The sequence below is a fragment of the Macaca fascicularis genome, chromosome 20 (assembly GCF_037993035.2).
Source record: "Macaca fascicularis isolate 582-1 chromosome 20, T2T-MFA8v1.1".
NCBI lineage: Eukaryota > Metazoa > Chordata > Mammalia > Primates > Cercopithecidae > Macaca > Macaca fascicularis.
In genome coordinates, this window is record NC_088394.1 from 28,861,516 (window position 1) to 28,886,533 (window position 25,018).

Consider the following 25,018-nt stretch of genomic DNA (forward strand, 5'->3'; position numbering starts at 1 on the left):
ATCTCCTGACCTCATGATCCGCCCGTCTCGGCCTCCCAAAGTGCTGGGATTACAGGCTTGAGCCACCGCGCCCGGCCGAGACTAAGTTCTTAAGAGCAGGGACTGTGCCATCTTCCCTCCTGTCTCTCCCACTGCACGCAGCACAGGGCCAGACAGGAAACAGGCAGAGGAAATGCTGGTTAGGAGAACATGCTCGTTGACATGCTTGTGTATGAACAAGAGGTCACAAGTTTAACTGCCTTTAGGTGCCAGATATGACAAATTTGTTAAGTTGCCTGGTGCAAGACAATTGGGAATGGTGGGACCTATGGTACATTGGAGACGTCATTCTCTTGCCTGAAGTATTTTTTCTTTTCTTTTTTTTATTTTTTTGAGATGGAGTTTTGCTCTTGTTGCCCAGGCTGGAGCGCAATGGCGTGATCTTGGCTCACCGCAATCTCCGCCTCCCGGGTTCAAGCAATTATCTGCTTCAACCTCCCGAGTAGCTGGGATTACAGACACGCGTCACCACGCCTGGCTAATTGTGTATTTTTAGTAGAGACAGGGTTTCTCCATGTTGGTCAGGCTGGTCTCGAACTCCCAACCTCAGGTGATCCACCTGCCTCAGCATCCCAAAGTGCTGGGATTACAGGCGTAAGCCACCGTGCCTGGCTTCCTGAAGTATTATTAATACCCAGAACATTAAAACACTATGTAAACCGGCCAAGCGTGGTGGCTCAAGCCTGTAGTACCAGCACTTTGGGAGGCTGAGGTGGGTGGATCACCTGAAGTCAGGAGTTTGAGACCAGCCTGGGCAACATGGTAAAACCCTGTCTCTACTAAAAATACAAAAATTAGCTGAGTGTGGTGGTGCACACATGTAATCCCAGCTACTTGGGAGGATGAGCCATGAGAATTGCCTGAGCCCGGGAGGCAGAGGCTGCAGTGAGCCAAGATTGTGACACTGCACTCCGGCCTGGGTGACAGAGCAAGACTATCTCAATAAATGAATACATACATAAATAAACACTATGTAAAGCACACCAGAAGGCTAACCTTGACCTTAAGATCATGGATGTGAGACACTGAATTATAGTGAAATACACTCTGCATTTAGGTGGTCCTTTAGAGCTTTTTTTTTTTTTTTTTCCATACTTTAAAATTTTTAAATTTACTGTAGAGAGAACATCTCACTATGTTGCCCAGGCTGGTCTTGAGCTCCTGGCCTCAAGTGGTCCTCCTGCCTTGGCCTCCCAAAGTGCTGGGGTTACAGGTGTGAGCCACCGCACCTGGCCCTTCAGATCTTTCAAAGCAATTTTACATCAGCAACTCTATCCTCAGTTTACAAAGGAAACTGAAGCTCAGAAAGGTGAAGTTAATTGCTCAAGGTCACATATCAAGGAGTTAATGGCACAAGGCTAGGGCCAATTCATTCAGACTCTGGCCTGGGATCCCCTCTTTTGGGGGTGATGGGAGGAGGGTCTAGAAAATATAGGCATCATCCACTTTTCTTTCAACTCAAACTTCATCTGTAAAACACGACCAACAATCCTCTTCGCAGGGAAGAGCTAAACTGAATGGAGGAAGGGGAGCTTCTCAGGGCTTCCTAATCTGGCCTTTTAGGGCGGGCTTTAGGTGGTAAAATTTTGTGACAGCAAGTGCATTCTTGTGGCTTAGACTGCTTGGCTAGGAATCTTGACTTCAGGATCTGTCACTGTGTTTAACGCCTGAGCCTCAATTCGTTTGTAAAATGGAGCATTGTTAGGATTAGAAGAAATAATCAATGCATAAAGTAGTGTCAGTAGAAGGTAGCTGTTATTTATTGTTCTATTCTGTGGTAAAAGTATCAGATTCTCAAAGGAGTTCTTAACCTAGAACGTTTTCGAATAGATGGCAAAGGTGTTTGAAAGCTATCAGGAAACCATCCTCGTGTAAAACGAAACAGCGCTACAGAAGTGGGCTGCCCTGGGAACTGGGAAGCCCAGGTTCCACTGCTAACTTGTTTCAGCTCACTGGGTGATCTGTAAATAAAAAGGGAGGTGGCGGTGGTCCGAGCTGGCAGCCGCAATGCAGCCCCCAGGTAGCTCTAGGGGCAGACAGTAAAGGCGCTCCGAGGAGGGGCGAGCGCGCAGCCACCGGGAGACTACACCTCCCAGGCTGCCTTGCGCGCCGGGCGGCGCCCTACGCTAGCACGCGAGCCTCCCCGTACCCCCACCCTCCAGTTACTGTCTCTCGCGAGAAGACGGGCCGCGCCGACGGTAGCGATAGCGAGCGGTGGCGGCGGTGGTGGTGGTGGTGGCGGCCGAGACGGCGGCGGCCATTTTGGTGAGGCCTCGGGAGCGACGGCGGCGGTTCGCTGGGAGTAGCGTCTGCCCTTTTTCCTACCCACCGTCCGCATCTGTGTGCTCCGAGAAGAGGCAGTGGAGGCAAGGCGGTGGCAGTAGCTGCAGTCTCCAGGGGAGTTTAAAGGCCGCAAAGGCGGTGGCCAAGAGGGAGCCCTCCCCCCTCCTCGGCGGGAGGGGGGGTGGTGCGCACGCCCCCGAGGACGCAGGTAAGGAGAGGGAGACAAGATGGCGGACGTCCCACAGTTCCCCCTCCCCTGACGACTGACTGCGCGCGCATCTTTCCGCCACCGCCTCCCCTCCCACCTTCCCGGGGTGCTGCGCGCGCACCCTCAGCCGGGGCCCCGGGGCCGGTGCGCGAGGCTGTCGGCGCGCGCCCATAGAGACAGAGTGAGGGGGTCAGGCCGGCCGGCGCTGGGCCCCGCGTCTCCTCTCCCTTCCCGCTCTTCTGCGCACGCGTGCCTGAGCAAGCGAGCGAGCGAGCCCTGAGAGGACGGACCCAGGTGCGCTCCTGCCCGCCCACCAACCCAGTCACCCGTCAGGGGCGCGCGGGAAGAGGAAGGGGGGCGTGGGACGAGTAGTCGGGGCGCGCGCCCACCACATCCAGCCGGGGCATCAGGACCTGGTGGCACGAACCCTCCCTTCTCTCAGCCTTTCGCGGTCGGGTGACGGGGGGGGGGCTCCCTGACGGGCTCGGATGAGGGGCTTCCCAGCCCCGCGACCCTTGTGTGCGTGGGCTCGGGTTCTGGCGGGAGCCCCCGGGCCGTGCGCGCAGCCGGCTCTCTCCGCCTCCAGCCGCGCACGCGCGGGCCCCTCCCCCGCCCGGCGCGCACGTTGGGTGGGGTGGGAGTCTGGAGGGGGCGGGGCTATCGCAGGGCTAGTGGCAACTTGGGCAGAGGTCAGGGGTCACGCGAGGTCAGTCCGCCAGGAGGGCTAGGGAGACGGTCACGAAACCTGGAGTCAAGAGTTCAGGCTTGTTGGCTTCTGGTGAGCTCGGGTCTTGGGAACGTGTGGCGGAGGAGGGAGTGAATCAAAGGCGGCACCGTGGTTTAGGAATTTCCTTAAACACAGGGGAAGCATTTCCGGGCCTCCTGCGGGTTCACACTGCCTGTTTCCGGCGCGTGGTTCTTGGCAGTGCGGCTTCTCGCTTTTGACTGCTCCTGAGTCTCCCATTTGCTGTGGTTCTTGTGTTTGGGGAAGTGTCTAATGGCGCAGGTATGGGATTCACAGTGCCCTGCCCTGAATCCTGGGCGGATTTTCCTGTCACCTGCATGTTTGTTGACTCTTCCCGGGAGTTCCACTCTCATTTCTGCGTCCAGCCCTCACTGGAAAGACACGCAGGCAGGTAGCACCTTTCTGAGGCTCTGGATGTGACAGCTTTTTTTTTGCTGTAATTTTTTTGGTTTTGTTTTCCATTCTATGGTTGGAGCCTTCACACTTAAAATTTTTGAACTTTCTTGCTTAACTCCTTTCCTGCTCCTGCCCCCAGGCAGGATCGTATGTCCCTACAGAATTCGCAAAACAGGATTCGTCTTCACAAAACATGATTTGCATTTCCCTGAAATATGTGCTTTTCCTACTGTTGTTTTTCTGTTTCTAGTCTTTGAACTGATTTGGGTATGTTTAAACGTCTCAAAAAAACTGGAGTAAATAATACGCTTTGATGGATGTTGGCAAATGTGGAAGAGTTCCTCACTGTTCTTCTGTTTCAGGTGTGATTCCCTTCAGTACGGCGGCACCGTGGAAGTGCAGACTTTCACAGGAGGTGTGGTCTCAGCTCACACAGGTGAGGGATCTGCTACCATTTTGTGTGCTGATGCTAATGGGAGAAATGTTTGAGATAATGAAAGCAATTATAGGTCAGTATTGGGGATTTTCACTCTAGAGAAACACGGGAATGTTTGCATGTGATTTTTCTGTGGAGGGTTTGATTATAGCAGTGCAACAACAGAACTGAGGCTGTGGGTTAAGGAAAACGTGGTCAACCTGGCTCTACCAGGAAGAATAGCAGGTTTTCCATGGTTTTGGCATTAAGACTATGTGGATTGAAGTCCTCCTACCACTTTTTTACTGTGTGACCTTCCGCAAATCATAAGGTTTTAAAACTTTTTTACTTATAAAACAGATTATATTAGAATGTAAGCTCCATTTAGGTTGGGAATCCTTTCTGCATGGCTTTATCCGTTGTGTGTAGGAGGAAATAAGTATTTGTTATGCTGTGAGAAGCACTTGGTTTTTTTTTTTTTTTTTTTTTTTTGAGATGGAGTCTCGCTCTCACGCTGGCTGGAGTGCAGTGGCGCAATCCCGGCTCACTGCAAGCTCCACCTCCTGGGTTCACACCGTTCTCCTGCCTCAGCCTCCCGAGTAGCTGGGACCACAGGCGCCCGCCACTACACCCGGCTAATTTTTTGCATTTTTAGTAGAGACGGGGTTTCACCGTGTTAGCTAGGATGGTCTCGATCTCTTGACCTCGTGATCCACCTGCCTCGGCCTCCCAAAGTGCTGGGATTACAGGTGTGAGCCACCACGCCCGGCCAGCACTTGGTTTTTAAGGTAGATGTGAGGATTATAGAATACATCAAACAAGTACTAAAAGTATCTCATACATATTAAGTGCTGAAGAAATGTAACCTGTAATTTCTGTGTTTTTCTTTATTCAGTGTTATTTCTGGTTTTTTAAAAATAATTTTGCATCCCCTTTAACTGCATTTCTCTTCTTCTTCTTATCCTATTTAGGTGCTCCAGAGGCTGGTGGACCTGAGCGGAGGCTGGGACGCCCTGGTGGGCCCCGGGCCCTGGAAGGCGGGTCCCGGTGGCCGGTGGCCCAGAATGAGGCCAGCTCCCAGCATGCCCTGCAGCCGGACGCCAGCCCCTCGGCCAGCAGCAGTGGTGATAACGACCCAGTCATTCTTCAGGCATCCAAGGAGGAGCCTGGGAGTGGGACCATGCAGAGCAGCCCCTCCCCTGCTCACCCTCAGCTCCCAGTCCTACAGACACAGGTTTGAAAGTGGGGAGAGGTCCTTCTCTGCTTCTGCTTTGTGGATTGTTGGGTGTGAGGCAGAAGAAATGTGACGGGAATATTTGTGGAGAGTTTTGGAGAATCTTTGGTACTCAGGGGGCTGGGCTGTAGTGTGTCAGGTCTGTTGGATACTCACATTCCATTTAACATTAGTGTAATATGTCCAAGAGTGCAAAAACTCCTCATTACCTGAAAGAGGTTGAATTAGGCTAGGTTGGAAATGGAGGTCTGGGCACCATGCTTTTAAGACCATACACTTTGAGAATAGTTTAACTTCTATCAGAACTGGAGTAGGATAAGCCTATGGATGATGTGTAGTGTTCATTCCTTTCTCATACCAAGGAAGGGTGTGGGGTAGGAAAAAAAAAAGCATGGCTTTTAAACATACATCTAGGTGTGTGTACAGTCAGCTTTCTTTTTATTTTAATTTTTTAAAATGTTTTATAAAAAGGATTTCTTTATTGCGTCATCCTCGCATATGGGCCATGTTGATGTTTTCTGTATCCTCCCAGGTTTAGTATATGTGTTGCTAAAGTAAGCAGTACAGTAAGCTTTTCGTGTTTATAAATTTGATAGTTATAATTTTCCTGAGAAACTGGGGAAATTTGTGACAGTCTTGTCGTTTAGCTGAGGTTGGAATTTGAGTGGCGCAGTGTAAGGCTTATGTCCTGGAGTGAATTTGTGAATTCCCTGAATATCCACATTTTAGTAGGACTTTGTTTTCCATTTTTTTCTTTTCTTTCTTTTTTTTTTTTTTAATGAGATGGAGTCTCTTTCCGTCACCCAGGCTGGAGTGCAATGGCACGATCTCAGCTCACTGCAACCTCTGCCTCCCAAGTTCAAGCACATGTCCCGCCTCAGCCTCGCGAGTAGCTGGGATTACAGGCACCCACCATCATACCTGGCTAATTTTTATATTTTTGTAGAGATGGGGTTTCACCATGTTGACCAGGCTGGTCTTGAACTCCTGACCTCAGGCGATCCACCCACCTCGTCCTCCCAAAGTATTGAGAGTACAGGTGTGAGCCACCGGACCTGGCCTGTTTTCCTTTTCTTTTCTTTTCCTTTCCTTTCCTTTCTTTTCTTTTCTTTTCCCCTCCCTTCCTCTCTCTCTCTCTCCTTCCTTCCTTCTTTCCTTCCTTTTCCTTTCTTTTCTTTCTTTTTTTCTTTTTCTTTCTCTTTCTGTCTGTTTTTCTGTCTTTCTTTCTTTTGAGTCTCGCTCTGTCACCAGGCTGAAATGCAGTGGTATGATCTCGGCTCACTGCAACCTCCACCTCCCCGGTTCAAGCGATTCTCCTGCCTCAGCCTCCCGAGTAGCTGGGACTCTAGGTGCACGCTACCACACCTGGCTAATTTTTGTGTTTTTAGTAGAGGTGGGGTTTCACCATGTTTGCCAGGATGATCTCGATCTTTTGACCTTGTGATCCCCACCCGCCTCAGCCTCTCAAAGTGCTGGAATTACAGGTGTGAACCACTGCGCCTGGCTCAGAGTTTCACTCTTGTCCAGGCTGGAGTGCAGTGGTACGATCTCGGCTTACTGCAACCTCCACCTCCTGGGTTCAAGTAATTCCCCTGCCTCAGCCTCTTGAGTAGCTGGGATTACAGGCATCCGCCACCACGCCCAGCTAATTTTCTGTATTTTTAGTAGAGATGGGGTTCACCATGTAGGTTAGGTTGGTCTCGAACTCCTGACCTCTGGTAATCCACCTGCCTCAACCTCAAAAAGTACTAGGGGCCGGGCGCGGTGGCTCAAGCCTGTAATCCCAGCACTTTGGGAGGCCGAGACGGGCGGATCATGAGGTCAGGAGATTGAGACCATCCTGGCTGACACGGTGAAACCCCGTCTCTACTAAAAAATACAAAAAACTAGCCGGGCGAGGTGGCGGGCGCCTGTAGTCCCAGATACTCGGGAGGCTGAGGCAGGAGAATGGCGTGAACCCGGGATGTGGAGCTTGCAGTGAGCTGAGATCTGGCCACTGCACTCCAGCCTGGGCGGCAGAGCGAGACTCCGTCTCAAAAAAAAAAAAGTACTAGGATTACAGGTGTGAGCCACCGTGCCCAGCCATATCTGCCTTCCTTTCATCCGCCCGTCCGTCCAGATGTGGCACAATCTCGGCTTACTACAACCTCTGCTTCCTGGTTCAAGCGATTCTCCTGCCTCAGGCTCCTAAATAGCTGGGATTACAGGCTCGCGCTACCACACCTGGCTAATTTCTGTACTTTTAGGAGAGACGGGGTTTCACCATGTTAGTTAGGCTGGTCTGGAACTCCCGACCACATGATCCACCCGCCTTGGCCTCCCAAAGTCCTAGGATTACAGACGTGAGCCACTAAGCCTGGCTTCCATTTCTTAATGCTTTTGGAGTACCTTGTAAAGTGACGTGTTGGGTGTTTGAGAACAGTGGCTATGCCTCCAGCCCTTGCCTGTCCAGTGAAGAGGTTAAGGTGGCTTGGGATTTTGTTGGTGGCTGTTGAATTTAGTGGTAGCTTACATTTATTGCATAAGTGAATTTGCCACACTTGTGAAAATGGAGGGAAAATAGGGAGTTGTTTATGTGAATGAAATCACTGAGGCTCTGAAAGGATCAGAATTTGAAATCATGCTATATATGTGTGTGTGTGTGTGTGTGTGTGTGGGTTTTTTCCCCCCCAAGTCATAGTCTTACTCTGTCATCCAAGCTGGAGTGCAATGGCGCGATCTCGGCTCACTGCAACCTCCGCCTCCCAGGTTCAAACGATTCTTGTGCCTGAACCTCCTGAGTAGCTGGGATTACGGCTTCCGCCACCATGCCCAGCTAATTTTCGCATTTTCAGTAGAGACGGGGTTTCGCCATGTTGGCCAGGTTGGTTTCAAACTCCTGACCTCAGGTGATCCACCCACCTCGGCCTCCCAAAGTGCTGGGATGACAATTGTGAGCCACCATCCCCGGCCTATATGGGTCTCTGTGTGTGTGTGTGTATATATATACACGTACATATACACATACATACATATACATACATATATACATGTTTTTAAGTTTGGGGACTGTGTAAATGTCAGGACATAATTCTTTCATGTCAAGCATGTATAAACTTGGCTTTGCCATCGGAGTCCCTTATTAAAACTTTATCCCAAACGTTTGTGTTTATGAAAATAAGATTTACACATTACTCTACGTAGTTTTTTCTTGTGAAGATGGAATGAAATAATGTACCTGAAACACTCAGCACAGTGCTAAGCATTTATTTTTGCCATCGTTTTCCACTTTTCTAGATGGTGTCGGACGGCATGACAGGCAGCAATCCTGTGTCCCCTGCCTCATCCAGTTCCCCAGCCTCTAGTGGGGCAGGCGGCATCTCCCCTCAGCACATAGCTCAAGATTCCTCCCTGGATGGACCTCCAGGACCCCCAGATGGTGCCACAGTGCCCCTGGAGGGGTTCAGCTTATCCCAGGCTGCTGACCTGGCTAACAAGGGCCCGAAGTGGGAGAAGAGCCATGCCGAAATCGCGGAACAGGCCAAGCATGTACGTATTAGGAAGGCTCATGAAGATTCTTGGGAGTCATCTTCACTAAACTCCCACATTCTCTTGAGTATTTTAGGTTTCTTTTCTTTTTTGTCATGGATTTAGGGTATAGGTTCTGCCTTAACGTATATGATTGTGAGCAGATTGCTTGAATACTGAGTCTCATTTTCCTTGCTGTAAATAAAAAAGGAATGATATAATAATTTGTAGGCTATTAGGAGGTTTAAATTATAGGAGCAAGGCCGGGTGCAGTGGCTCACACCTGTAATCCCAGCACTTTAGGGGGCTGAGACAGGCAGATCTCTTGAGCTCGGGAGTTCAAGACCAGACTGGGCAATGTGGTAAAACCCCATCTCTGTAAAAAGTACAAAAAATTATCTGGGCATAGTGGCACATGCCTGTAGCAGTCCCAGCCACCCAGGAGCTTGAGTTGAGAGGATCACCTGAGCCCAGGAGGTCAGGGCTGCAGTGAGCCATGATTATGCCACTGCACTCCAGCCTGAGCAGCCAAGTGAGATCCTGTCTCAAAAAAAAAAAAGGGAAGGCCGGGCGCGGTGGCTCAAGCCTGTAATCCCAGCACTTTGGGAGGCCGAGGCGGGCGGATCACAAGGTCAGGAGATCGAGACCACAGTGAAACCCCGTCTCTACTAAAAATACAAAAAATTAGCCGGGCGCGGTGGCAGGCGCCTGTAGTCCCAGCTACTCAGGAGGCTGAGGCAGGAGAATGGCGGGAACCCGGGAGGCGGAGCTTGCAGTGAGCCGAGATCGCGCCACTGCACTCCAGCCTGGGCAACAGAGTGAGACTCCGTCTCAAAAAAAAAAAAAAAAAAAAAAAAAAAAGGGAAAAAAGGAGAAAATAGACATGAAAGCACTTTGTAAGCTGTGATGCTCTTAAGATTTACTGGTTTCTACTTATTTCTGTCCTGCAGTGTGTTACATTTATCCAGTGGTAAGTGTGGTCTCGGCCAGCAGCATTAGCATCACCTGGAACTTACTAAAAACACAAATTCTCTTTCAGGCGTGATGGCTCATGCCTGTAATCCCAGCACTATGGGAGGCTGAGGTGGGTGGATCACCGGAAGTCAGCCTGGCCAACGTGGCAAAACCCCGTCTCTACTAAAAATACAAAAATTAGGCTAGCGTGGTGGTGCAGGCCTGTAGTCCTAGCTACTCAGGAAACTGAGGCAGGAGAATTGCTTGAACCAGGGAGGCAGAGGTTGCAGTGAGCTGAGATGATGCCACTGCACGCCAGCCTGGGTAACAATGAGACTCCTCCTCAAAAAAAAAAAAAAAAAACAACAAACACAAATTCTCGGTACTCCTCACCCACTGACCCATTTGAAACTATGAGGGTAGGGCCCAGCAATCTGTTTTTATTTTTTTTTTTAATTTTATTTATTTATTTTTTTGGAGACAGAGTCTCGCTCTGTCACCCAGGCTGGACTGCAGTGGCACGATCTCAGGTCACTGCAAGTTCGGCCTGCCAGGTTCACGGCCATCCTCTTGCCTCAGCCTCCCAAGTAGCTGGGACTACAGGCGCCCGCCCCCAAGCCTGGGTAATTTTTTTGTATTTTTAGTAGAGACAGGGTTTCACCATGTTGGCCAGGATGGTCTCAATCTCCTGACCTCGTGATCTGCCTACCTCAGCCTCCTGAAGTGCTGAGATTACAGGCGTGAGCCACCATGCGCGGCCTATTTTATTTTATTTTATTTATTTGTTTATTTTGAGATGGAGCCTTGCTCTGTCTCCAGGCTGGAGTGCAGTGGCGCAATCTCGGGTCACTGCAACCTCTGCCTCCTGGGTTCAAGTGATTCTCTTGCCTCAGCCTCCCTAGTAGCTGGGACTACAGCCGTGCACTGCCACACTCAGCAATTTTTTGTATTTTTAATAGTGACGGGATTTCACCATATAGGCAGGATGGTCTCGATCTGTTGACCTTGTGATCTGCCAGCCTCGGCCTCTCAAAGTGCTGGGATTACAGGTGTGAGCCACTCCACCTGGCCTCAATCTGTTTTCTTTTGTTTTTCTTGAGATGGAGTCTCGCTCTTTCGCCCAGGCTGGAGTGCAGTGGCATGATCTCGGCTCACTGCAAGCTCCACCTCCCGGGTTCACACCATTCTCCTGCCTCAGCCTCCTGAGTAGCTGGGACTACAGGCGCCTGCCACCACGCCCAACTAATTTTTTGTGTTTTTAGTAAAGACGGGGTTTAACTGTTTTAGCCAGGATGGTCTTGATCTCCTGACCTAATGATCTGCCCACCTTGGCCTCCCAAAGTGCTAGGATTACAGGCGTGAGTGCAATCTGTTTCTAAAAGTCCTCTAGATGATTCTGGTGTCTGCTCAAGTTTGAGAGCAGCTGGTCTAATATGCACGTCTGTCTTGATGTTTCCTTCACTATCAGGCCATTTAGTTCTGTCTCATCTCTGGCTGTTATTTTCTCTGATTTAGTTTTTATTTTTATTTTTTTTTTTATTTTTTTTTTATTTTTTTTTTTTTTTGAGGCGGAGTCTCGCTCTGTCGCCCAGGCTGGAGTGCAGTGGCCGGATCTCGGCTCACTGCAAGCTCCGCCTCCCGGATTTAGGCCATTCTCCTGCCTCAGCCTCCTGAGTAGCTGGGACTACAGGCGCCCGCCACCTCGCCCGGCTAGTTTTTTTTTTTGTATTTTTTAGTAGAGACGGGGTTTCACTGTGTTAGCCAGGATGGTCTCGATCTCCTGACCTCGTGATCCGCCCGTCTCGTCCTCCCAAAGTGCTGGGATTACAGGCTTGAGCCACCGCGCCCGGCCCTGATTTAGTTTTTATCAGGAGAGGACAGAATAACAAAGGCAGAGGCTGGGTGTGGTGGTTTTTGCCTATAATCTGAGCATTTTGGGAATCCCAGGCAGGCGGACTGCTTGAGCCCAGGAGTTCCAGACCAGCCTTGACATCGTGAAACCTCGTCTGTACGAGAAATAAAAAAAAAATTAGCTGGGCATGGGTTGCATGTGCCTATAGTCTCAGGTACTTGGGCAGCTGAGTTGGGAAGATAACCTGAGCCTAGGCAACAGAGTGAGACCCAGAAAAATCTCACTCAGATTTCTGAGTGAGATTCAGAAAAAGAAATAAGGCAGTTGTCCTGAATTTTTTGAGTCGTCTCTGTCAAAAATATTTTAAATGCTTTTTTTATAAAAGACAATCAGTGTAGAAACTTTAGTAAAAATGACCAATTTTTTACACCTAACCAGTGTTAAACAATTCATGTATAATGTTTCATGTTTTTTACATAAACACATGCATTTTTACAAAAGTAGTATTTTTATAAACAACAGTGTGCCAGTTGTAGCGTATTTCTAAGCTTAATGCATCATGAACATACTCTAAGTAGAATTCTATGATGATGATAATCCCTTGTATCTAGAATCAAGAGGGAAGTATGTGTTCCTTACTCCTCTGGGAAGCTCCCCTTGGGATATGTTTTCCAAAGTCTCTTCTATGTCTATGGGGTGTGGAGATTGTGTTAAATAATGGAAAGCGCATGAAATTTGCTGTCTGGAGTCCTCAGACCTATTTTTGATTGCCATCTTCTATTACTTTCTAGCTGTGTGATCTTGGGCAAATCACTTAATCTCCCTGATCTATTTTCCCTCTTCTGAAGAGAGTATAGTACCTGCCTGTAGGTTTGGTATGTGGACTAAGCATAAGCATAACACAATCAGCCCACTTATTGTTCAGGAATTCAGCCGTGGCAGTGAGACGGATTGTGTGTTTAGAACTGTTGATTGATCTGGCTCTCCCTGATTAGGAGGCTGAGATCGAGACTCGGATTGCTGAGCTGCGGAAGGAGGGTTTCTGGTCACTGAAGAGGCTGCCTAAGGTGCCAGAGCCCCCTCGCCCCAAAGGTCACTGGGACTATCTGTGCGAAGAGATGCAGTGGCTCTCTGCTGACTTTGCTCAGGAGCGCCGTTGGAAACGGGGTGTGGCCCGTAAGGTAGGTCTTCCACTGGGACTGCCTTCCTTTTCCTTTTCAGGTTTGTGCTTTCCGTTGAAAGGTGGGTTAGTTGGAAGGTGACCAAACAGAATGATGTAGGCATTAAGAGGCAAGCTCTTGACTTTCCAGATTTCTTGGCCTTGATTATTTTCTTTGCCTTTGGGTGGGGAAGTCTGGCTTTGAGTGTTTTCACCCTGGGTTTTCATTCCCACAGGTGGTGCGCATGGTGATCCGGCACCACGAGGAGCAGCGGCAGAAAGAGGAACGGGCCCGGAGGGAGGAGCAGGCCAAGCTACGTCGAATCGCTTCCACCATGGCCAAGGATGTCAGGCAGTTCTGGAGCAATGTGGAGAAGGTGGACAGTGGGGATCAGGAAAGGGAAATGGCCTTGGATTAGACTGGTAGATGGCATGGTAGTAGGAATTATCAAAACTTCTTGAGGGAGTAAATATAATTTCAGGCAACTCTAATGATGATTATGTTGTGTGGATAAAAAAGTATAGTGGCAAAAATGAGTTCTTTCTTTGGGGATTGTTAATAGTTCTCCTTGACAGCTCTAGGCCACCTGTCCCTTGCAGGGCATTTAGCATGTGTTTACTAAAATGTATTTGTGCCACTTACATGCTTAAATTCTGCCAAAGTTCTCACTGCCCATATAGTAAGTTGTAATTATTTCTTAAGTACTACCTGGATTCCGTCTATATTCTCGGTCTTGCCTCCTGCCATGTTCTTTCCTTCTCCCTTTCACTCCACACCCGTCTTTCTTTTGTATATCTCTGGCCATTTACACATGGACTTTATGCTGCTGGGAATGCCTTTTTTCTCGTGTACTTAGGGAACAGCTACCTATTTTTTAGTTGTCTTGGACAGGGTCTTGCTGTGTGGCCTAGGCTGGAGTGCAGTGGTACGATCACGGCTTACTGCATCCTCAACCTCCTGGGCTCACGCGATCTTCCTGCTTCAGCCTCCCAAGTATCTGGGACTACAGGCACGTGCTACCACATCTTGCTAATTAAGAAAAATTTTTTTAAATTTCCTTTTTTTTTTTTTTTTAAATTTTTTTCTGAAACAGAGTCTCGCCCCATCACCCAGGGCAGTGGCGCAATCTTGGGTTACTGCAGCCTCTGCCTCCTGCGCTCAAGTGATTCTCCTGCCTCACTCTCCGGAGTAGCTGGGATTACAGGCATGTGCTACCATGTCTGGCTAATTTTTGTATTTTTAGTAGAGACAGGGTTTTGTCATGTTGGCCAGGCTGGTCTTGAACTCCTGACCTCAGGTTATCCACCTGCCCCGGCCTCTCAAAGTGCTGGGATTATAGGCGTGAGCCACCGCAGCTGGCTTAAAAATATTTTTTTGTGGAGACAAAGTCTCGCTGTTACACACCAAGCTAATCTTGAATTCCTAGGCTCAAGGGATCCTCTCGCTTTGACCTCCCAAAGTGTGAACCACCATGCCTGGCTTCACCTACCTGTTTTTTTTTGTTTTTGAGATGGAGTCTCGCTTTGTTCCCAGGCTAGAGTGCAGTGGTTCAATCTGGGCTCACTGCAACCTTTGCCTCCCGGGTTCAAGCAATTCTCCTGCCTCTGCCTTCCGAGTAGCTGAGATTACAGGCGCCCACCACCAAGCTTGGCTAATTTTCGTATTTTTAGTAGAGATGGGGGTTTCACCATGTTGGTCAGTCTGGTCTCGAACTCCTGACCTCCTGTGATCCTCCCGCTTCAGCCTTCCAAAGTGCTGAGAATACAGGCATGAGTCACTGTGCCCAGCCCACCTGCCTACTTTTTGAGATCCAATTCCAGCTGGGTGTGGTGATACATGCCTGTAGTTCCACCTATGTGGGAGGGCAAGGCAGAGGAGGATCATTGGAGCCCAGGAGTTTGACACCAACCTGGCCAACATAGTGAGACCTCATCTCTTTTTTTTTTTGAGACGGAGTCTCGCTGTGTCGCCCAGGCTGGAGTGCAGTGGCTGGATCTCAGCTCACTGCAAGCTCTGCCTCCCGGGTTTTTACGCCATTCTCCTGCCTCAGCCTCCCGAGTAGCCGGGACTACAGGCGCCCGCCACCTCGCCCGGCTAGTTTTTTGTATTTTTTAGTAGAGACGGGGTTTCACCGTGTTAGCCAGGATGGTCTCGAACTCCTGACCTCGTGATCCGCCCATCTCGGCCTCCCAAAGTGCTGGGATTACAGGCTTGAGCCACCGCGCCCGGCCGAGACCTCATCTCTTAAAAAAAAATCAGATTGCAAATCTTCCCTCCAACTGAGGCTAAGCTGGCTCTTCTTCCTGCATGCTCCCTTTGTGTTTCCTTTAGACCATAATAAGTCCCGAAGGTTATTTAGCCTTACTCTCCTAGGAGGCCAGCCCGGGATCTGGTTAAAGAAGGCCTCCCTAAACATCGGGTAAAAGTACCTAAATAAATGGTTATCTTGGTGAGCAGTCCCTTTCACATCTGTGGCAGGTGGTGCAATTCAAGCAACAGTCCCGGCTTGAGGAAAAGCGCAAAAAAGCCCTGGACCTGCATTTGGACTTCATTGTCGGGCAAACTGAAAAGTACTCGGACCTTCTGTCTCAGAGCCTCAACCAGCCGTTAGCCTGCAGCAAAGCAGGCTCTTCCCCTTGCCTCGGCTCTTCCTCAGCTGCCTCCAGTCCTCCACCCCCTGCTTCCCGCCTGGATGATGAAGGTGTGTGTTCTCTTTGGCCCTGTTACTCTTCCTCGTGTACCCTTTCCAGAGCTGAAAAACCCACCCTGTGGCTTGCAGGGCCCGTGGACTTTGTGACCTTGTTCTCCTGCTATAGATGGGGACTTTCAACCCCAAGAGGAGGAGGAAGAGGATGATGAGGAAACGATTGAGGTAGAAGAACAACAGGAGGGCAATGATGCAGAGGCCCAGAGGCGTGAGATTGAGCTGCTTCGCCGTGAGGGAGAATTGCCACTGGAAGAGCTGCTCCGTTCCCTTCCCCCTCAACTACTGGAAGGGCCTTCCAGCCCCTCTCAAACCCCCTCATCTCATGATAGTGACACCCGAGATGGGCCTGAAGAAGGTGCTGAAGAAGAGCCCCCTCAGGTGTTGGAGGTATAGGCAGAAGGAGCAGAGGGGAGGGTTCAGAGGGGGAGCAGAGGGAGAGGTTCAGGGTCTGAGTTCAGGGCTATGAGGTTGGTTATGGGTTTTGAGAGTTCTGCCTAGTGATGGACATTTGGGCTCTTCTTTGGGGATAACTGGGGAAGAATCTGTTTGGGGCAAGTTGCATTTTATGATTGGCAGGTTTTGGCACTATCGTGGAGGAGTGTATTGTACTTTACTCTTTAAATTGCTATGTGGTCTTGAAAAAGTACTTGCTCTGACTGTTCTTGCCACTTCTCTGAACGTGCCCTAATATTGCCTCATTGGCCTTATAGGTTGGAAGCTGGCATGGTACCCTTAAGTCTTTTCTCTTTCTCCATATGTCCCAAGTGCATGGAGATATGTTGGGTACCTTTCTTTGTTACCTGGCACTTTCACAGGTCTTTCCCCAGGCGATGGGGCCAGGATTTGGTAGTTGGTGCTGAGAGAAAACCCTTGATTGTATTCTTGCCCTGGGATTGTACCAGTGGCAGCTGTCACTCAATGGGATAGAGATTTTCCTGTGACATCTTTTTCAAGTTTGTGCCATTCTTCTGCTACTCTAACCTTAGACCCTTTCCTTTTTTATCTTTTGCCATACAGGTAAAGCCCCCACCCTCTGCTGTCACACAGCGCAACAAACGGCCTTGGCATCCAGATGAAGATGATGAAGAGTTTACTGCCAATGAGGAGGAAGGTCAGGGCTGTTCTGTTTGTCCTATTGCCACTTAATGAATTGTCTGGACCTAACCTTTCAGGCTTTCTCATCTGTTTCATTTGGACTGTGTCCTGTGCCTCTAGCCTCTATCCCTGTTGATCCTGCTTCTGTCTCTTTCCTAGCGGAGGATGAAGAGGACACTATAGCAGCTGAGGAACAGTTGGAAGGGGAGGTGGATCATGCCGTGGAGCTGAGCGAGTTGGCTCGAGAAGGTGACATTCACCAGACATTTTACTAAGCATCCACTTGGTGTCTGCCCTGTGCAGTACCAAGGATAAAGAGATGAATAAGGCAGTTTGTATCCACTCTGGAGGAACTCTGTGTCTAATGACTACGACAGACTTGTAAACGAATAATGATTAGAAAGTGATGAGTGGCCGGGCGCGGTGGCTCAAGCCTGTAATCCCAGCACTTTGGGAGGCCGAGGCGGGCAGATCACAAGGTCAGGAGATCGAGACCACAGTGAAACCCCGTCTCTACTAAAAATACAAAAAATTAGCCGGGCGCGGTGGCGGGCGCCTGTAGTCCCAGCTACTCAGGAGGTTGAGGCAGGAGAATGGCGGGAACCCGGGAGGCGGAGCTTGCAGTGAGCCGAGATTGCGCCACTGCACTCCAGCCTGGGCAACAGCGTGAGACTCCGTCTCAAAAAAAAAAAAAAAAAAGAAAGTGATGAGTGATTATGATGGAAGTTTAAATGGTGATGTGGGAGTGAAATGGAGGGAAGAGCTAATGTAAGAAGATATTGGCAGTATCTGACATGGACCTTGAGAGGCTCACCAGGTTGATAATGTTCTTCCCACTTCCCATGGTACCTCCCCCAGGTTGTGGGGCTTGGTTTTGCTAGCTGATGCTGAAGGTAAGCTATTTTGCCTCCCCTCAGACCGGGGCTTAGCAGTATCTACAGAGACCTAGGTAAAATTAATTGGTACCACTCAGACCTCCCCGTCTCCCTCCCCTCCGAGTAGCCAAAAGCTTCGCTTTTATTTCTCTTCCAGGTGAGCTTTCCATGGAGGAGCTATTGCAGCAGTATGCAGGAGCCTATGCCCCAGGCTTTGGGAGCAGTGATGATGAGGATGAAGATGAGGTTGATGCTAATAGCTCTGACTGTGAACCAGAGGGGGCCGTGGAAGCAGAAGAAGCTCCTCAGGAGGATAGTAGCAGTCAGTCGGGTGAATATGTGGTCATGAAGCAGGAGCCGGGGAGGGTGGCCATTGGAGGAGCAGGTATTGTGAGCAGTAAGCCTTGGTCTTACACTTTAGACTCTGTGGAGGACCAGAGTGAGGATGAGGAAGATGAACATTCAGAAGAGGAAGAAACAAGTGGAAGTTCAGCATCAGAGGAATCTGAGTCTGAAGAGTCTGAGGATGCCCAATCACAGAGCCAAGCAGATGAAGAGGAGGAAGATGATGATTTTGGGGTGGAGTACTTGCTTGCCAGGGATGAAGAGCGGAGTGAGGCAGATGCGGGCAGCGGGCCTCCCACTCCAGGGCCCACCACTACTCTAGGTCCAAAGAAAGAAATTACTGACATTGCTGCAGCAGCTGAAAGTCTCCAGCCCAAGGGTTACACGCTGGCCACTACCCAGGTATCCCCAGGTTCTGGCCTCTCCTTTCTTGTCTTGACTTTTCTCATGTCTCCATGATAAATGCCTTATTTCCATTGTGTGCCAGGTAAAGACGCCCATCCCCCTGCTTCTGCGGGGCCAGCTCCGGGAGTACCAGCACATTGGCCTAGACTGGCTGGTTACCATGTATGAGAAGAAGCTTAATGGCATTCTTGCTGATGAGATGGGGCTTGGGAAGACCATCCAGACCATCTCCCTGCTTGCCCACTTGGCTTGTGAGAAAGGTAAGTAGGCAAGGCCCCTTCTTTTGTGCCCCCTAGTCTAGCTCCCTGGGGAGCTTGTTAGTGATGACTCCGGCTTCATTAACTCCTGCTTCATTGACTCTGGTCATTAACTGTATAGAGAGGAGGGATTCCTAGGAAGGGCCAAAGGGTGGTCAGGGTTATAACTGAGGAGTCGGAACCACAGAATTTACATTTCCTTACCATCTCTCATTTTTTTGTCAAACAGGTAACTGGGGTCCCCATTTAATCATTGTTCCCACCAGTGTGATGTTGAACTGGGAAATGGAGTTGAAACGGTGGTGCCCCAGCTTTAAAATCCTCACTTACTATGGAGCCCAGAAAGAGAGGAAGCTCAAGCGGCAGGTTCGATCTTTCATGTGGTCACTTTCTCCCCATGGATGCCTCCTTTGTTTTTAAGCCCTTTCTTCAGTTGAATTCCTTTCCCTCCACTTTCTTTTCTTTTCTTTTCTTTTTTTTAATTTTTAAATTTCTTGCAAAGATAGAGATGGGTCTATGTTAACCAAGCTGACCTTGAGCACATGGACTCGAGATCCTCCCACCTCAGCCTCCCAAAGTACTGAGACTATAGCTGTGAGCCACCATGCCCAGGCCCCTCCTCTTTCTGTCGCTCCATTCTTTTGCTGGGACTTTCTCTTTTCTTCCAACCTGATTTCTGTCCTTTGAGGAGTTTAGCATGTCTTCCCTTGGCTCTCTTTTCTTTTCATCCCACTATCTGCTACTTTCTGTCTTTGATCCTTCAGGGCTGGACCAAGCCCAATGCCTTCCATGTTTGTATCACATCTTACAAGCTGGTGCTGCAGGACCACCAGGCCTTCCGCCGCAAGAATTGGCGCTATCTCATTCTGGATGAGGCGCAGAACATCAAGAACTTCAAGTCACAGCGCTGGCAGTCACTCCTCAACTTTAACAGGTGGAGATGGAGATGGGGATTCATGGGAGGGTTGACTTGGCTTGAAGGGAGGGCTGCCTGGGTTGAGGAATGTATCAGAATGCTCAGAAGGTTGGGAGCTGCTGACCATCCTCCCTCTGATTCTCTCTGTCTCTTTGCAGCCAGAGGCGCCTGCTCCTGACAGGAACTCCCTTGCAGAACAGCCTCATGGAGCTGTGGTCCTTGATGCACTTTTTGATGCCCCATGTCTTCCAGTCTCATCGCGAGTTCAAGGAGTGGTTCTCTAATCCCCTAACTGGCATGATTGAGGGCAGCCAAGAGTATAATGAAGGTCTTGTCAAACGCCTCCACAAGGTAGGGCCTGCAACAGTTTGTCAGGGTATTGGGAATGGTGAGGAACCATTCCTGGGCATTGCCCAGGAAACCCTTGGGGAGAGGGAAGTCAGTGCCAGGCTGAACTCACTCAGTTGTCAAGCTGCAATGTTTTTTTTTTGTTTTTTTTTTTTTTTTTTTGAGACGGAGTCTCGCTCTGTCACCCAGGCTGGAGTGCAGTGGCCGGATCTCAGCTCACTGCAAGCTCCGCCTCCCGGGTTCACGCCATTCTCCTGCCTCAGCCTCCCGAGTAGCTGGGACTACAGGCGCCTGCCACCTCGCCCGGCTAAGTTTTTGTATTTTTAGTAGAGACGGGGTTTCACTGTGTTAGCCAGGATGGTCTCGATCTCCTGACCTCGTGATCCGCCCGTCTCGGCCTCCCAAAGTGCTGGGATTACAGGCTTGAGCCACCGCGCCCGGCCAAGCTGCAATGTTTTAGTGACTACCCATTGCCAGATTGAATGACCTCATCTTAGTCATCCATTCGGTGTTTTTTTTTTGTTTGTTTTTTTTTTTTGGACGGAGTCTCGATCTGTTGCCCAGGCTGGAGTGCAGTGTCTTGATCTCCACTCACTGCAAGCTCTGCCTCCCGGGTTCACGCCATTCTCCTGCCTTAGCCTCTCGAGTAGCTGGGACTAAAGGCGTCCGCCACAACGCCCAGCTAGTTTTTTGTATTTTTAGTAGAGACGGGGTTTCACCGTGTTAGCCAGGGTAGTCTCAATCTCCTGACCTCTTGTTCCGCCTGCCTTGGTCTCCCAAAATGCTGGAATTACAGGTGTGAGTCACTGCGCCTGGCCTTTTTTTTTTTTTTTGTAACAGAGTCTCGCTCTGTCCCACGGGCTGGAGTACAGTGGCGTGATCTGGCTCATTGCAGCCTCCACCTCCCGGGTTCAAGCGATTCTCCTGCCTCAGCCTCCTGAGTAGCTGGGGTTACAGATCTAAGCCACCATACCTAGCTAATATTTGTTATTTTTAGTAGAGGCAGTTTTCGCCATCTTGGCCAGGCTGGTCTCGAACTCCTGACCTCAAATGATCCGCCCTGTCCCCCTTGGCCTCCCAAAGTGTTGGGATTACAGGCGTGAGCCACCATTCCCAGCCTGTTTTTTTTTTTTTTTTTTTTTTTTTTTTTTTTTTTTTATGGTGATGTTTTTGTCCTTATTGTCTTTGAGTAGAATGGTACTGCTGATTGGTCCCTGCTTGGATTTCTCTTTACCTGGATTTCTTCAACTTCATATTGTTGGTGTTTCTCTCTCTGGTCTTCTTTGGCTCTCCTTTTTTGCCCAGCTTTTAAATCACAACATCTTTTAGCATTCCAATCTTTACTTTTTTTGTCTTCTCAGTCTACATATCTCACAGGCCTTCTCGTTCCTAAAGCTTTGACTATTTCTTATGTGATAAAGACTCTCCAGTCTGTGCTAAAAGTCCTTGACTTTCTAGATCACTTGACCTGTATTTAGATTTCTGATTTGGTATCATTAATTGAAAGTTCCTCTTGAACTCAACACTGTTCTAAGCCAGACATCTCTGGCCTTATAGCCTGTTATAAGGCCATCTTGGTCAATCACTATCATTTGGTAAACTAAGCTAGAAAACAGGAAGTCTTCCTTAACTGTTACTTTTCCTTCATTTACCTCCCTTCCTTCTTCCATGTCACTGTAGACATTGATGACTGTGTCCTATCGGATTTTATCTTCTGAGATTTCAGATTTGCCTTTCGTTTTATTTCCCGTCAAGGCCACAGTTTTTGTTCTCCTCATCATTTTTTTTTTTTTTTTTTTTTTTTTTTTTTTGAGACGGAGTCTCGCTCTGTCGCCCAGGCTGGAGTGCAGTGGCGCGATCTCGGCTCACTGCAAGCTCCGCCTCCCGGATTCACGCCATTCTCCTGCCTCAGCCTCCCGAGTAGCTGGGACTACAGGCGCCCACAACCGCGCCCGGTTAATTTTTTGTATTTTTAGTAGAGACGGGGTTTCACCGTGGTCTCGATCTCCTGACCTTGTGATCCGCCCGCCTCGGCCTCCCAAAGTGCTGGGATTACAGGCGTGAGCCACCGCGCCCGGCCCTGTTCTCCTCATCTTCTAGATTTATTTGCATCATCTTGTAAACTTACAATCACTCCTCAAAATCTAGTTTGAGTTTTCTCTCCTGCATAGTTGGTCTGCCCACAGTGCTTCCTTATATCACTTCCTATGTCGTGGTATCATTTTGTGTCTGTCTCCTTCAGCAGACGGCAGATCCCTTGAGGGCTTGCAGTTGACTCATCTCTGTGTGGTTGGTGTCTGATATGGTGTGCCGTATGGCTCCATTCGTGTTTACTGAGGGGCTTAGGCTGGGGTTTGGTGCCTGAGTTCTCCTGTTTAGCCTCCTGCTTAATTTGCTTTTAGGTTTTGAGGCCTTTTTTACTGCGCCGAGTTAAGGTGGATGTTGAGAAGCAGATGCCCAAAAAGTATGAGCATGTTATCCGCTGCAGGCTCTCCAAGCGTCAACGCTGTCTCTATGATGACTTCATGGCACAAACCACGTAAGGAAGGAAGGAGGGTGGGCCCTGGGACTCGAGATTGAAGTGTAGGTGGCTGTTAGGGCGTCCCATTTATTTTTCCTCTTTCCCTAGAACTAAGGAGACACTAGCCACAGGCCATTTCATGAGCGTCATCAACATTTTGATGCAGCTGAGAAAAGTTTGCAATCATCCAAATCTGTTCGACCCTCGACCGGTTACCTCCCCTTTCATCACCCCAGGCATCTGCTTCAGCACCGCCTCTCTGGTGCTAAGGGCCACGGATGTCCATCCCCTCCAGGTAAGTATGATTCCATTAATGTGAAATATAAAGGTTATTGGCATTACCCCAACCATGTACCTCTTTTCGTTAGACTGGGGTCTGACTTTTGCATCCTTATTACTCCCCTAAGTATCATTCCCTTATTTTTATTGTACTCTAGTCATGTGACTTAACGATGGTTCAACTTAATATTTTTTTGGCTTCACTGTGAATTTATCAGGATGTAACCCCATTGTAAATTGAGGAGCATCTGGACTTAGAATGATTCAGCTTACAGTTTTTTACTTTTTGATGGGCTTGTCAAGGGTATTAAAGGGCATTAAATTCTCGATTTGCTGAGGGTTTATTGGGATGTAACTTCATCATAAGTCTGGGAGCATTTGCATCACATTTTGTTTATCCATTCATCTATCAGTGGGCACTTGGATTCTTTCCACCTTTTGTCTCTTGTGAATAAGGCTGTGAACATGGATGTACAAATATCTCTGCTTTTTACTTTGGGTATTTACTTAAAAGGAATATTGCTGTAACATACAGTAATTCGATTTCTGCATATTGGGAAAACCTCTACACTGTTTTCCATAGTAGCTGCATGTTTTACATTTCCACCCTAGCAGGGCACAAGGGTTCTAATTTTTCCACATCCTTGCCATTACCTGTTCTTTGTTTTATTACACCCATATTAATGAGTGTGAATTGGTATTTCATTGTGGTTTTGGTTTGCATTTCCCTAATGATGAGGGCTGTCAAGGATCTTTTCATGTGCTCATTGGCCCCTTGTCTATATTTTTGGATAAATGTCTATTGAAGACGTGTTTATTTTGGGTGTTTGTGTGGTGGTTGTTGAGCTGTAGGACTTCATTATATACTTTGGAAATTAACCCGTTACCAGATGTATGACTTGCAAATATTTTGTCACATTCCGTGAGTTGTCTTCACTCTGTTGATAGTGTTTTTTGATGCGCAAACACTTGTTTTTGGTGGTTTTTTTTTTTTTTTTTCTGAGACAAGGTCTCTCTCTGTCACCAAGGCTAGAGTTCAGTGATACAATCATAGCTCACTGCAACCTTGAACTCCTGGGCTCAAGTAGTCCTCCCACCTCAGCCTTCTGACTAGCTGGGACCACAGGTATGCACTACCATGCCTGTTTTTTTTTTTTTTTTTTTTTTTTTTTGAGACGGAGTCTCGCTCTGACCTCAGGCTGGAGTGCAGTGGTGCCATCTTGGCTCACTGCAACCTCTGCCTCCTAGGTTCAAGCAATTCTCCACAGCCTCCTCCTGTAGCTGGGGCTACAGGCGCGTACCACCACACCCAGCTAATTTTTGTATTTTTAGTAGAGATGGGGTTTCACCATGTTTCCCAGGATGGTCTTCATCTCTTGACCTCGCGATCTGCCCATCTCAGCCTCCTAAAGTGCTGGGATTACAGGTATGAGCCACCGCACCCGGCCTCGCTAATTTTTTTTTTTTTTTTTTTTTGAGATGGAGTCTGGCTGTGTCTCCCAGGCTGGAGTGCAGTGGCGTGATCTTGGCTCACTGCAAGCTCCGCCTCCCGGGTTCATGCCATTCTCCCGCCTCAGCCTCCCAAGTAGCTGGGACTACAGGCGCCCGCCACCACGCCCAGCTAGTTTTTTGTATTTTTAGTAGAAACGGGGTTTCACCGTGTTAGCCAGGATAGTCTTGATCTCCTGACCTCGTGATCCACCCGCCTCGGCCTCCCAAGTGCTGGGATTACAGGCGTGAGCCACCGCGCCCGGCCAAATTTTTTTTTTTTTTTTTAGTTTTCTTATAGAGATGGTGTGTCACCATGTTGCTCAGGCTGGTTTCAAGCTCCTGGGCCAAGTAGCTGAAACTATATACATGTACCACTATACTTGAGTGATTTTTTTATTTTTTATTTTAATTTTTTTGTAGAGATCGGGTGTTGATATGTTGCGTAGATGGGTCTTGAACTCCTGGTCTCAAGTGATCCTTCCACCTTGGCCTCCCAAAGCCCTGGGATTATAGGCGTGAGCTACCACACCTCGTTTTAAATTTTTTTTTTTTTTTGGGTTTTACTCTTGTTGCCCATGCTAGAGTCCAATGGTGCGATCTCGGCTCACTGCAGCCTGCACCTCCCGGGTTCAAGCAATTCTTCTGCCTCAGCATCCCCAGTAACTGGGATTACGGGCATGTGCCACCATGCCCAACTAATTTTTGTTTTTAGTAGAGATGGGGTTTCACCATGCTGGCCAGACTGATCTCAAACTCCTGACCTGAGGTGATCTGTCTGCCTCGGCCTCCCAAAGTGCTGGGATTACAGGCATGAGCCACTGTGCCTGGGCACCCCCCCCCCTTTTTTTTTTTTTTTTGAGATGGAGTCTCACTCTGTTGGTCAGGCTGGTATACAGTGGTGCAGTGTCAGCTCACTGTAACCTCCACCTCCTGGGTTCAAGTGATTCTCCTGGCTCATTCCCAACTAGCTGGGACTACAGGTGAGT

The 25,018-nt window shown here is 48.9% G+C and overlaps 1 protein-coding gene, 1 long non-coding RNA gene and 1 other non-coding gene across 12 annotated transcripts in view; 2 read left to right on the forward strand and 1 right to left on the reverse strand.

Moving 5' to 3' along the window:
• Nucleotides 1-1,774: 1,774 nt before the first annotated feature.
• Nucleotides 1,775-2,540, reverse strand: LOC135968884 (uncharacterized). The gene is made up of 2 exons (XR_010583900.2): nt 2,206-2,540; nt 1,775-2,000 (listed from the first exon to the last, which is right to left on the reverse strand). It is a non-coding gene; the product is annotated as an uncharacterized lncRNA (long non-coding RNA).
• SRCAP (Snf2 related CREBBP activator protein) overlaps nt 2,214-25,018 on the forward strand; it is a 45,287-nt gene continuing 22,482 nt past the window's right edge. For 5 of the 10 annotated variants that reach the window (XR_012428804.1, XR_012428803.1, XM_045381540.2 and 2 more), the window contains exons 1-18: nt 2,214-2,530; nt 4,034-4,107; nt 5,058-5,320; nt 8,597-8,848; nt 12,629-12,814; nt 13,029-13,169; nt 15,272-15,494; nt 15,610-15,887; nt 16,518-16,611; nt 16,755-16,844; nt 17,628-17,801; nt 17,892-18,217; nt 18,303-18,480; nt 18,707-18,843; nt 19,242-19,411; nt 19,552-19,744; nt 22,144-22,280; nt 22,371-22,557. Coding sequence is in view for 8 of the 10 variants with exons in the window: in XM_045381540.2 (XP_045237475.2) it covers nt 5,267-5,320; nt 8,597-8,848; nt 12,629-12,814; nt 13,029-13,169; nt 15,272-15,494; nt 15,610-15,887; nt 16,518-16,611; nt 16,755-16,844; nt 17,628-17,801; nt 17,892-18,217; nt 18,303-18,480; nt 18,707-18,843; nt 19,242-19,411; nt 19,552-19,744; nt 22,144-22,280; nt 22,371-22,557 (2,820 nt within the window). In the remaining 2 variants the exon portion in view is untranslated. Of the gene's footprint in view, nt 2,531-2,655; nt 2,825-3,235; nt 3,309-3,427; nt 3,537-4,033; nt 4,108-5,057; nt 5,321-8,596; nt 8,849-12,628; nt 12,815-13,028; nt 13,170-15,271; nt 15,495-15,609; nt 15,888-16,517; nt 16,612-16,754; nt 16,845-17,627; nt 17,802-17,891; nt 18,218-18,302; nt 18,481-18,706; nt 18,844-19,238; nt 19,412-19,551; nt 19,745-22,143; nt 22,281-22,370; nt 22,558-25,018 lie in introns of those variants that run through there. The other 5 variants (XM_015442221.4, XM_074026947.1, XM_005591674.5 and 2 more) reach the window with 4 other exon arrangements.
• LOC123570714 (small nucleolar RNA SNORA30/SNORA37 family) lies at nt 16,301-16,429 on the forward strand. The gene has a single exon (XR_006694967.2). It is a non-coding gene; the product is annotated as a small nucleolar RNA SNORA30/SNORA37 family (small nucleolar RNA).